General features: G+C 54.0%; 1 protein-coding gene across 2 annotated transcripts in view; it reads right to left on the minus strand.

The window, feature by feature from the left end:
• Positions 1-13309, minus strand: part of MRPS6 (mitochondrial ribosomal protein S6) — a 50758-nt gene that overhangs the window by 3059 nt on the left and 34390 nt on the right. For both annotated transcript variants that reach the window (XM_037524992.2, XM_054700297.1), the window contains one exon: positions 9609-9748. In XM_037524992.2, the coding sequence (XP_037380889.1) occupies positions 9609-9748 (140 nt within the window). The remainder of the gene's footprint in view (positions 1-9608; positions 9749-13309) is intronic.

A 13309-nucleotide genomic window follows, 5' to 3' on the forward strand; every position in this document is an offset into this window, starting at 1 on the left:
AATAAATATGATGACTTGGAGGAAATTCCTTAAAAAATACAAACTCTGCTCAAGGAAAAAGAGTCTCTATAGTCTGGAATCTACTCAAGAAATTAAGTGCGTCGGTAAAAAACTCACAAAGAAAACTATAGGCACAAATGGCTTCACCAGAAAATTCTATGGCACATTTAAGGGGAAAATACCAGTTCTGATACAAACTGATCCAGAAAAGAGGAAAATATTTCTCAATCTGTTCTATGAGGCCAGCATTACCCTGATAGAGAGACACCAAAACATTACAAGAAAAGAAAAAAAACAGATGAATATCCCGTATGAATGTAACTGAAAGATTCTAAACAACATGTCAGCAAGCTGACTGCCTTAACAGATAAAAAGGATAACGCATCAGGACCCAATAGGGTTTATCCCAAGAATGCAGGATGGGCTTACCGTTTGAAAATCAATGGAATCCATCATGAGTTTGCTTAGTTATTAACAAACCAAAGAAAGAAGAACCGCTGATCATTCTAACAGTAATTTCTCAAAAAGCATCGAATAAAATTCCCTATCTGTTCCAGATAAAAACCTCGGCAAACTAGGGATAAAAGGGGCCTCCCTCAACCTCACAAAGGGCATCTTTGAGAAACCGACAACACACAGGGTACTAACCAATGACAGTGCGGGCACTTCTGGGGGTAGGGGGGAGACAAGGGCACCGGCCGCCACTCCAGCCAACACTCCCTGGCGAGTCCTGCCACGGCCGTGAGACAAGGAGAAATACACCAATGAATAAAACCAACCACCATTCCTGTACCCCGACAACAGGTTACCAGACTGGGATTGCGTGTGGAATGATCACGGATGAACCTGGCTGTGAGTGTGCAAGACCAACGTGAAAAGCCACAGACACTGCTGACAGAATGAAAGAAGAGCCCCTAAACGGGCAGCTGCACCTTGTTCGGGGCAGGACACCCGGAGTTATTTAGTGTCAGTTCTCCCCACATGGATCTACAGACTCAAAACCAACCTGGCAAGAAATGGACAAGCTGGTTCTAATGTTCATATGAAAATCCAGAGCACTCAGAACAGTGAAAAGTATGACAGAACAAAGGTAAAAGGTAAAGCTGTCTGACGAGGCTTATCCTGGAGCCGTGACCTGCCAGTCTGGTGTCACGTGCACACACACACACACCCAGGTATGTTCAGACTTGGCAACAGGTCAACATGTGTGCACACAGCTGATTTTTGACAGAGCTGCAAAGGCGATTCCATGGAGAAACAGTCTGTAAAATTTGCTCTCCATATGCAAGAAAATGAACTTTGATCTACACTTGTACCATACACAAAAATCAATTCAAAATGGATAACAAATCTAAATATAAAACATGAAACTACCTAAAGGACCCACAGAAGGATGCGTGCGTCATGACCTGAAAGAACAAGCCACAGCCTGGGATTTGCGAGCCACATGTCTCATAAAGGACTTGTATATATTATAAATGACTCTCAAAATTAAATTTAAAAAAACCCAATTTTGAAAAAAATTGAGCAGGTCACTAAGGCTGTGCAATGGCAAAGCAGCACAGCGAGATGGCACATAAGGTCCACGCGTCATCAGAGACCCGCAAATCCAGGTCACAGTGAAACGCCCGCTGGAGCGGCCGGAGTTAGAAGAACTGACCCGACCGAGCGTTGCTGAAGACGGAGAGGTGGGCACTTCGCACATGCCAGTGGGCAAACAGAGTGGGGGCGCCTCCACGGGAGTTTCCTTAGACGGCTGAAGGCCAGGCCGCTGCACCCTGGGGCATCCACCCGAGGCAGTGAGGCTGAGGCCACACGATACGCACACAACGTGCGCAGCAGCTTTGCTGTAACAACGCAGAACAGGAAGCACCCCCACCCCGCTGCAAGCTGGGGTGCAACCACAGAGTGGCCCATCACTCAGCACCACACACTGAAAAACATCAGCTCATCTACAGTGGAAAAACCCAGACGGGTGCTGCCGGTGCGGGGCAAGTGGAGAGCAGCACCAGCGGCCAGGCCACGCACGGGGCGCCTGCTGACGGGGACGGCACAGCCAACGTTTGCCAGGGGCTCCCACTTCGCGTGTGAGCTGCTGTGCATGTGGCCGTCTCTGTGAAGCCGTGGGCTCAAGTGTGCACAGCAAGTGGGTGGCTTGGGCCGGTGGCAGCCACGGGGGAGTGACTCCAACCGAGGACTTGCGCGGTTTCTCGAGAAATGAGACAGAAACGGGGCGGGCTCCCTCACTGCCTGACAAGCCTCTCCAGCCATGACCTCGCGTTTGCCCGCCCTGAGAGCACCTGCTTCTGAAAACCACAGGCCCACCCGGCGACACTTTCCGAGACCGAGTTCCGCTGTTTCCACCGCTGCTGGGCAGGCGCTGGGGTGCCTCCGCCCGTGTGTCCAGCATGAAGCACTGACCGCTCGTCCTGAGTGCGGCTCTGGAATGCGGCCTACACCGTGGGGGAGATCAGTCTAAGTGACGTCCTCCTTGCCAAGCCCAGTCCTCCGCTTCCTCCCTCAAGTAACATCAGCCGCCTTGAGGTCGGGGAGGGGCCTCTCAGGGCCCAGCATTTCTTCCTTCCTGTTCATCCATTTGTTCTGTCATTCGGTCTTCATCAAGGGGCCCTCTGAACTACTGACCCTGGACATGCAGCACCCACGCCCTGTCTGCCCACCCCATCAGCTCCGCAGAGGGCCTTCTTCACACACAAAGCCTTCTCCTGAGCTCCGTGCTCTCTCCCTGCCTTGGGCCTGTCTCCCAGGTGTGTCTCGTCCTCTGCTGTGTCACCCTCACAGCCTGTGCTGAGCCTGAGGCCGTGGCTGGCGAGGGCCAGGCGGGCAGTGCCCAGGCCAGCAGCCTCCTGTCCAGGCAAGTCCTCAAGTCATCCACATTCCACATCTGGGGCTCAGCAAGACTTGTTTTCTTCCATTTTCCATTTGACGCACCTCATTATTGGGGCCAAACATGTTTCTAAGAGAAAGTGCCTACAGATGCCGACTGCCGGCTCCACTCCCCCTCGAGCAGCCCTGGACACGGACGCTGCAGGCAGCCTAGGAAACAGACCAAGAGCTCCGGGTACCATTTTGTGATGAGGGTAAAATGACACTCAAGGATGGAAGGCAGAGGCCAGATACATCAGAAAACCTCTGTTTCTGTAAACGAAGCGTTACTACAAACCCCGAAGCTTGCCCTTCCAGACCCCGTCCACAGCCACGGCCGACCCCACAGGCAGCCCCAAGAAAGCACGAGGCTGGTGGAGACGGGTGCCCAGGCTCAGCTGTGACAGTCACTTCATGCTGTGACAGCTGGTCTGTGACTGGGCACACGTGAGCAAGACGGCGTCTGCCCCCACGTTCCTTCTCCCACTGTGGAAACTTCCACAAGAAGGAAACGTCACCAAAAGAGAGAAGGGAAGTGGCCAGGAGCGGGGAGGGTCTCACTGCATTCACCACCCCGGTGGAGGCTGCACCTCTCACCCCACACCTCCCACCACCCACATGGACCCAAGCAGAAGGGCAGGACGCACTCAGTCGCCCCAGCACACAGGCCAGCAGGCCAGGCGGCCTCCCACATGGGAAAGACACAGCCAAGGCCCGTGGCGGCCAGTGAATGTCCCTCATTCTCACTGACCTGTCCAGGGCACCCGGAGGGCCATGCCCTCATGGCGAGTGAGCATCTCCTGCAAGCAAAGCTCAGTGCCACGTAAGCCCAGGGCCACGAGAAACCAGTGTTTGCTTCTTCCCAACCAAGCGAGCGAGGCAGGATGGAAACATGAGAGCAAACGCCACAGCAGTGGGCACTTCCCTCCCCGCAGCCCCCCAATTTGTTCCCACGCAGGGCACAGCAGAGCAGACCTGGGCCCACTGGTGCCACCGCCGAGACGCCCCACGTAGACATTCCGGTAAGAAAAACAATGATCGCGTATCCAGACGGCTAGGCTCCTCTTCTCCACTTGCACACGGATCACCAATTAAATCAATCCAGGGCCAATCACTGGGGCAGAGCCCAATCACCTGGTGCGTCCCCAGCACGGGGTGGGGGGGGTGCCACTGATGGGGTGGGGGCTCTGTGCCCAGGCGGCCGGGGTCGGGCAGCAGAAGCAAGCACAAGCCCCAGCGATGTGCACATCTAAGCTGTGCTCCCCTCCTCCAGTGACTGATTACAGCATCACTTCTCTGCGAGGCGGTGGAAATCAGCTTTGCCCAAGCTTCTTTCCCACAGAACAGCACCTGAAACTTGGGCAGCACCAGCGCTGCAGACGTGGGACCAGCCGAGGAGGCTCAGCACAGGATGCATTTCCCATCTTCCAGAAGCTGCAGGAACAGACAACTATTTCATAGCTAGGCCTGTGCACGTCGTCTTCCAAGGGGCTCATGTGCCCGTCCTGCGTTTCGCTTTGTGGTTCTCAACACTCACCCACTACACACTCTCCACCCCCAAGGCTGAAACCCCACAAGGACCTGTGCTTCCCCAGGACAGACTGTGTCCCAACTGGAAAATGAAGCCCCCCAGAGCACAGGGCCTTCCCAAGGGAGCCCCCAGGGTCCTCTCCCTCCTCCTCTCCGAGGTCCGCGCCCCCAGGTCACTGGGTCTGACACCTGGCGATGCAGCCTGCCTGGACAGCCCCCACACCGGGTGTTGAGGGAGGTGTCTTCTTGCAATGCCCCTTACGGCAAGGTGGCCTTTTTTATTTCAGCTCAGTCCTAAGCCTGTATTCACAACTTTTCCATAAAAAGCTTGCTTGAGTTTGAGTTATGCTCTTTGTCTCTGTCTCTCGACAGTCACACACTCACTCACAGTCTCCCCTCCCCCAGCAGACAAGTGGAAATTTCCACTGAAGTGCTCAGTGGCTCAAGTGGTGGGGGAGGGGGGACAGGGGGACAGGAGGAGGGGCTGGGAGGATCTGAAGCCAGGAAGCATCTTGCCAGCCTTTTCAAAGGTAGGAGACTAAGGCATCTGAATGCCAGTTCCCAGTCTGCACTGGGCAGGCCTTGCTGGATTCAGGCTTCTCTGAGCTACTCAGGCAGTGAATTATTCACCATAAAACCCAGACACCCCTCTGTGCAGAAAAGCCACATTTCTTTTTATGTCAGATGGGACTCAGACATTTTAAATACCACTAAACCTGCTGCAGCAGCCTTACAAATCTAGGAGCTTGGCCACAACCTCCGCTGCAGAGCTGCCCCGAGGGCCCGCGGGTCGGGGTCAGGTGCTGGCCTGCAGAATGCTGGCAGGACAGCCTGAGAACGCACGCGGAGTGTCAGCTCACTAACGGGAAAGCTACAGCAGTGAATCGGCCTCCTCTGAGCGCGCCAGCACCCTTGGAGTAAGCTGCAGACACATTTGGGAGGGAGTCAGTAAAATTCCACTGATTCACTACAGGGCCGGTTATTTTTATCATTCTGCTTACCCGTAAATAGAAGGGCATCTTCCCTGCCGGCCGGCAGAGCTTTGCAGCAAGCCCCTGTCTACATTTTAAAACAGATGAGAATGGAGAAAGGACCCAGGCCAGACAAACCCCCTGGCAACGTAAGCATCCCCCACACGCTTTAGAGGGGCCCAAGTCAGCCCATCTCCGAGGGCAAGACCAGGCACAGTCAAAACCAAAGGGGCGGACCCTTTACAAACCTGCAGAGGCTGAGATGGGCCCAGGGTGTCTTCCACGGATCCTTCCCTGCACCGGGCTCCATTCCCAGCCTCGGTCCAGCCCCATCTAGTGGAAAGAGAGCCTGGGACTGCAGGCGCAGCCCTGGAGGAAGACCCACAGTGCCTGGCGGAGGGAGAGGGCTGAGACCCAGGGAAAGCCTGCCCGGTTGGCCTGGGTCCAATGAGCATCCCCCTTTCATACTCGAGGCAAGCTGTAAGAATGTTCTACAACCCCAGCTTTGCCTTGCCTGCGGCGCTGACAAGCCCCTGTGAAACACAAAGGAGAGTGGAGGAGCCCCCCCAGGGACCAAAGCAGAATTGAATCCCAGACTTTCTTACCCCCTACCTCCCACCCTGCCCCGTTTATGCTCCAGGGGTTTCCAGGTGCTGCCAGGTAACACAGACGCCACCAGGGTAGCTGGTCCCTAAGTCCCAATTTCTTTCCACCCTGACCTGACCCAAACAGCAACAGGGCCACCTAGTCAACTACTTCCTAAATTCACAGCACTGACGCAGAAGTAACTTCCCCCTGGAAAAAATCTTAGTAAGTTACAGTATCAGACATTCCCATTCCCGATAAAGGTGATCAGGCTCCACCTGCTAGCCGGTGGCATGCAGAGCAGCATTTTTTAAAACACGTTTTTAACAGGCACCCAGCTGTATATAAATGATCTACCCAGTTCTACCCACCCTCCGAGTTCAAGAAGTGTGTGTTCAAGAAGAGTCTGTGGGCCAGTCAGGGGAAGTAACCATCAAGCTGTCCACGGGAAGATAAGTTCCCAGGTTAAAAATAAGAGCCTTCCGGACAAATTGCTATAAACGCACCTGTTTCGCAAGTGGAAACTGACCAAATACACACACGCAACATAATGACCGCATGTCTGAGGTGTAAACCGGTTGACAGACTTGATAACTAATAAATACCAGGCACCCCGCTGTCCTCTGTCCTGACCTGAAGTGCTTCAGCAGCTTTTCTGCCCTCATCTTGTTTCAGGTCCACTTGACCCAGGTGTGGCAGGAGCATGACTCTGGGGGGAGGAAGTCAGGATGGAGCACGGTGGCGGCAACCACCCAACAGGACAGGAAGTCACTGTGACAGAGGTGCTGGCTGTCGACCGGGGCGGATAAAGCCCACTGTGCTGGGCCTGTGCAGGGTCACAGTTAGCCAGATGCAGGCAAGTCCCTAACGCAGCTGAAAATGCCCTGAGATCAGGAGCCATGACACCACTGAGGACCATCCTGAGACCCAGGAATACCCAGGACAAACCATTTCTTCCCATAAAATGTAAAAGCAAAAAACACATACACCAACAGCACCAGGAATACGGTGTGGGTTCTCAGAGAGTGTCCAGCCTCGCTCCCGAGCCAGCTAAAATCCCGCTCTCGCGTGCCATCTGAATCTCAAGCCAGAGCCTTGCCAGAGCAACAGGCAGTGCCCAGGCCTCCAGGACTGTTCTGAACAGTCACTCTCTCCTGACTGCTGAATTCCTAACAGGCAAGCCTACTCCATTTCTTCTTACCAGCTTTGTAAAAGTAAGCTGCCCGGCCCTGAACACACCCTGGCACGTGACGCCTCATTTGTCTGTGATGCTTTCCGTGGCTTCGTGCGATGCACACAGAGAACTTGCCACATGAATCAAATGCCTGGTGCCAGCATCCCCAGGGCTGGTGCCAGGGGAGGACCGGCTGGAGGCAAGAGGTGATACGACTCCCCTCAGGGTTCACCCTGCAGATGCCTGACATCACTCAATCCTCATCTTCATCCAGGTGACCCCAAACCACACCAGCACCACATCTTGTTTACCGCCATGAAGAACAGCGAACAGATGATATTAGGGTAACGTGGTCAACATGGTCAAGCAGAACTGGTAAGCGAAAGCAAAGGCTGCTCACTGACAGGTTTTTCACCATTTATACGCTGTGTGAGTCTCCAGCCAGGACTAGGGCCTGTAGGGATTCCCACATAGGACACGCCCCCACACTCACACACACCACTTTTGGTGGAGCATCTACATATAACTAGTGTTTCAGAGAACACAGTTCAGAAAACACGACTTTAAATAAATAAAAGAGATTTATTATTCAAAAACAAGTATAAAACGAGTATCTCCCCATGGGGGGCTGGGCACCACCATCTCCCATCACCACCTGAAAGACAACACACACCTCCCTGAAGAGTGCGCTCCTACTCTGCTGAGGTGGCTGGAAGTAAATGGCCAGAAATAAAATCCTTTTAAGAAAACGAACTAAGTGGCCAGGCACAGTCCTCGGTGGATGCGAGTCCCTGGACTGGGGTCCAGAATGGGGGGCAGCGTCACCAGTGGTCTGGGCTGAGCCCCAGGCGAGTTCTCCCCAATTCCACCCATAAGAGAGAAACGGCATCACCACAGCCGCCCGGCCAGAGGCCTGAGCAGCACCCAAGCTGGAGCAGGGCTCTCGGGGGCCTCCGGCAGTGCCCTGCTCCCCGGGCGCTGGGCGAGGGCAAGTGCAGGGACGGCCGTCTGACCCTCAGCAGAGCCAGGCCCGTCACTGGGAGGGGGAGGGAAGGTGCCCCCCCCCCCCAACCTTGGCCTGAAGCACAGGCTCCCTCTCCCTGCTCCCCCAGAGAAGCTGGCCAGCAGTGCGTGGCCACATTTTATATAGGCACCTTGTTAAAGAAGAAGGCAAAAGACTCACAGCCTGGCTGTGAAGGCCAAAGCTCTTTGTGGTACGTCACAAAAAAATGTCAGCTACCCCATGTCCCCCTCCCAGTAACGTGCTTCGGAAAGGACTGGCCGCTGTGCTCTGCACGTTGCCTAGCAACGCCTCAGAGCCCTCTTCAGAGGTGTTCTCGAGAAGCCAGCTGAACCCAGCACAAAACAGGGCGCAGCCCGGAAGATGGGTTCTGCAGCTCACACCCCACCGCAACGGGGCTATTGATCACAGAACCGTCCATGGCAGCATCTTCAGGACCACAGTGACCGGTCCCCATGACCCCGGGGGTGGGAGAACGGCCACTGGAGTTCAGGGTCCAGGGGTGGGAGGCAGAGATGCTGAATAACTTGCCTGAGACCTGGGGGTCCTCCCACCCTGGGTCTCCACGGCCTCCCTCCAGAAACCTCAAAAATGAGTTAAGATTCTTCCTTTAAACCAGAAACTGTGGCTACGAAAAAGGAAGATTAGGGCATAGAGAAGCCTCAAATCAGCACAACAAACCGACCTCAAGAATTTTCTATAAGGAGAATTATTACAATAGAATCAAATCCTTGACGTGTGTCTGAGGAAGCAGCCGTAGACACATGAAAAAAAATTCCATGATAGAAACATTGTGGTCACTGGTGAAGGAGGTGAAACACTTTAGTCACAAGAAGTACATCTTTTTTCTTTCTCTTTGTAATGCTGGTTTACAACACTGCATGATTCAGAGGCCTGGGCTCACCCTCCTCAGAGGCATGTCACCACACCCACGACCAAGGCCCCCCAGTCCACCATGGCCCGCTGTCCCCCACCCCCACCCCCAGTAGCCTCAATTTTAGTCAGATGTCTAGGCTTTGCTTCTGGTTTGGTTCTGCCTGCCGGTGTTTGTTTCTCTATATGCACGTGACTGAATCACCTGGCCTTTGCCTTGCTCCTTGCTTCTCATCACCTGCAGCCCACACACTCACTAAGCGCGCACTCACTATGTGGACAAAGCATTGCTCCCTGGGGTGTTTCAAAGGCCCAAGTTAGAGAAACGCCAGGGGAGGACAGGGCTCAGGTGGACAAGAAAGGACCCCCCCCCCCACCGCCCCATCAGAAGCTCAGAGTACTCGGTTGGGCGCTGTGACCACACCCGACTCCTGATGCAACACAGCCAGAGGGGTATAGGACCCTCCCTGGTAACCCGAGTCTGCCTGTGAAACCAGCACCATGTCTAAGATAGATAAAACTCCATCCAGAGCCTAAAGACATTCTTCAAGGGACTCTCGGGGAAACTCACCCTCCTCTGCTGTGCCGCTGGCTGTGGGAGCACATCTTGTAGGGGAGGGCGCGCTCACCCAGGTTCTCCAGGGTCCTCACAACGGCCCCTCTGTCCATCAGAGCTTCCAGCGTGCGTTTCAAAGCAGCAGCGGTCTCTGGCTGGATTGGGTTGTTTTTTAAACAAAAAACAAAAAACACCAGAATCAATGTGACAACTTTCTAGAAATCTTCAGCGTGGTCAGTTCTCTTCTAACAGCCCTATTGGTAGAGAACGCTCGGCAAAAGCAATACAAACTTAAAATTTAAAGAGACACGATGCTAAGGACGGGGGAGCGCTCCCGGGTGCGAAGTGACATCTGCAGAGTGGGCTGGGGCCGGGGACAGCGCCCAGGGGCTGCAAGAGTGGCTCCTCAGGACACGGGTCCGCGCCTCCACCTGCAGGCCCGGCCCCATGACGCCATGACTCAACAGCCAGACTCCGGGGAAGCATGTCCCTAGGCAGGACGGCGGGGCTGTCATCCCACCAAAACCAGATGCTGTCCCCAAAGAGAAACAGGGAGACGATAACCAAACCAGGGAGGACGGGTGCGCTCCACCCTCACGGTGCTAAGGATCTAACCGATGAGTGCGGACATTTGCATGAGCAGGCCGAGGCAGAGCACACATGCCAGCAGGCCGAGCTCGGGCTGAGGCAGCACCGGCTGGCAGAAGGGCTTTAGGAGTGCATCCTGGTAGAGCCGGGGAGACCGCGGGGAACAGCTTAAGGGAACCTGGGGAAGCTGGCTGGGGACTGCGGGGGAGGACACGGCTCAGGATGTCGGGACTGACCCGGCAGGTGTAAACCTGATGCTCACAGCAAGGCGGGTTGGAATTACACACTTCACAGTCACCTGCGCAGAGGGTCAGCAGGAGTGGGTGAGAACCGCAGGGCGCACAATCACGTGGGGGTTCACAAGGGCCCAGGAGTCCAAGAAGCCAGCAGAAAAGGTACTGACAGGACGAGGAGAAGCAGGCATGTCTCCAGAAACAGGGGAGAGAGGCCTTCGGCAGGGTGGATGCGAGGGAAAGGCCAGGCCTGGCGAGGCTCCGGGGCAGAGGCGTGAAGTAGCCCAGAGAAAGCGCAGGCACCAGAGCAGGGGATCCGAGCGGGAGCGATGTTTCAGGAGAGGCAAGACAGAGCGAGCTGGTAGGCAGACTGCAGACGAGTTGAGTGGAGAAAATACAAGATTTTTACAACAGCCAGAGCAGGGTGCTGTGAGCCCCGCCGGCGGCTATGCCCCCGCTCCTCCAGGGCGCTGGCACTGGGCGACGCCACCATAGACGAAACAAGCCAAGGTGGACAGATGTGGTGACTGGGAGGGCCACGGCGTTGAGACTCCGGGGCAGGTGATGTATGGGAGAGCGTGATGCCAGGGAGGGGACACTGACACAACTGGGTGGGGGGTGGGAGGCTTGGGGGGTGACCCAGGCAAGGAAGGAGTCCATGCAGCTTAAAGACCCGGGGAGGGAGGCGGGTGGAGAGGCTGGGGCTCGGGGCGGACCTAAGGAAGGTTCCCAAGAGCGCGCTCGGATCAGATGAAAAGAGACAGTGCAAGGAAAGCTGAAGTCTGCCTTCCAGGAGCTGAAGAAAAGTCACCTTTTCTGTAAACTTGCTCCTGATGAACACAACTAAGATGCTGTGAATCATTCAGTCCCAGCTTCACGGTTTAAAAATGACATTTCACTTTCCTTTCATATCATGGCCCACCATGGATTTTTAAAAAATTCTCACTGAAAATTACAGATTTATGTATTTAACTAACCTGATTAAATAGAAATTTTCTGAAAACAATAAAAATAGGGGCCAAAATCTCTTACACGGACACTAAGCAGGTAAGAAGGCAGCGACAATGCCTCCTCGTCACAGCAGGCGGGCGTCTCTGCACTTGTTCTGATCAACACAGAGACGAAATTCTCCTCAAATCTCATGAGTTCAGACATTCCCATGTTTCACAGAAGCGCCTCGACTAACACCAGGGTAGGATTTCGCTTCCCTGAAATGGCTGTGTCTTGACCACTGATGTCTTGTGCATCAGTTAATGCACGCTAAGAGGTTGAGCAGTACCCAAAGAGAGAATGAATGAGCAAGGTTAAAAAAGAAAACCAAAACACCCTGATTGACTACAGTCTTCTGATTATCTTTCCAAACCATAAATTTTAATTTCAATTTTACCTGATTAAAAGGGAATCTATTTCAATACCTCTTCTCTTGTTTAAATTCCAACTCAAGTGCTCACAGTTTGAAACATGGAGACCCCTTTTCTGAAGTCAGAGTTAGTGAAATAAAAAGATTTTCTTCTGTCCAAAAAAAGGGAGGAGCTACCTGCCAAGAACATAGGAAAATATCAAAACACACCGTTTGACTTCGGTAGAAAAGGGCCAAATCACAGACTGCTTGGGTAGCCACATCTGTTTCACTATAATCTCAAATTATACAAGAGTTTAAAAAGAAAGATGGAGGAGGGGCATATATATTTCTTGATTATTAGGGTGGCTCCACTTGTGCCACATCCCTGGCCCATCATGCCGGGTCGGCACACCTGCACCCCTGGGCCCTGTTTTCTGCAGACACAGTTCTGTCTGCACACAGGAGCTCACGCGTTTCCGGGCGCCCCTGGTGCAGAACGCGGGTCTGTGATTCCGGCAGAGGCAGAACAGCAACAGAGTCCAAACTGTACGGTGCGGCTGACCTCTGCCCTATGAGGACAGGGTGAGGGAAACCAGCAGGGCCTCAGTGCACCACAGATAAAACCACAAGCCGGTCACCCAGGCACAATGGAGTCCCCACGGGCTGAGTCATCAAGTGAACTCCCGGGCTCCAACCTAGTGAACATCAACCTGGCTGTTCAGGCTCGAGGGCTCGCAGCAAGTCTACGGTCCCCACCGCGGAGCCCCTCACCTCTCATCTCAGGTCACCAACTGCAGTGTTGCTCATTGGGTGAAACCCATGGATACTATTAGGGTTGCGAAGCTTTGGGCAGGAAGAGATTTCTGCTCAAGCCCTCGCAGCGCTCAATGAAAACATGCAGCCGACAGAAAACAAGTGACCTTGCCGCCCCAATTCTCATTTACTAGGTCTCAGGACCACTGAATTCCAACTACTCGAAGAGGAGCGGTACATGCTTAGGGGCAGCTTCTGAAAGCAGCTCCCAAGACTTCCTTCCAGGCCGCCACGTGTCACTGAAAGCTTGAAAAACCTAAGGAAAATCAATAGTGCATGAGAGTGAGCGGGAACCAGGGAACTGGACTCCACCTCAAGTTCGTTCACTGCCCGTTCTACAGCTCTTGAGAAATGATTCCAGTTCAGGACAGATTCGGGTGCCTCTGGCTGAAGGCAGGGACGTGCCTGTGAACCTTAAACTGGGACTCGGCTTCCACGAGTAGGCACCCACGAGAGGACCCCTGCAGCGGGCCCACACCGCGCCACCATCACCAGCACTGGCATCAGAAAGGTCATAAACAAGTTCAACGACTAAGCTACGCAGCAGGAAGGCATCTTGACTGCCTGAGCCCCAACTCTGTATGAAGGTGCAGAGATTAACAGGGATTGTGCAGTCACCCACAAAGCAGTTTTGTTCCTTAATCCACTTGTTTCTGAGGTCTCAAGTCAAGGCCCATCATGCAGATGTCACAAAGGCAAATTTGGGGGCTCATTTGCATATGACCCACCGCTCCTTGACC

Source organism: Talpa occidentalis, unplaced genomic scaffold (assembly GCF_014898055.3).
Source record: "Talpa occidentalis isolate TD23 unplaced genomic scaffold, MPIMG_talOcc4v2.1 talOcc4.4, whole genome shotgun sequence".
Classification (NCBI taxonomy): Eukaryota; Metazoa; Chordata; class Mammalia; order Eulipotyphla; family Talpidae; genus Talpa; species Talpa occidentalis.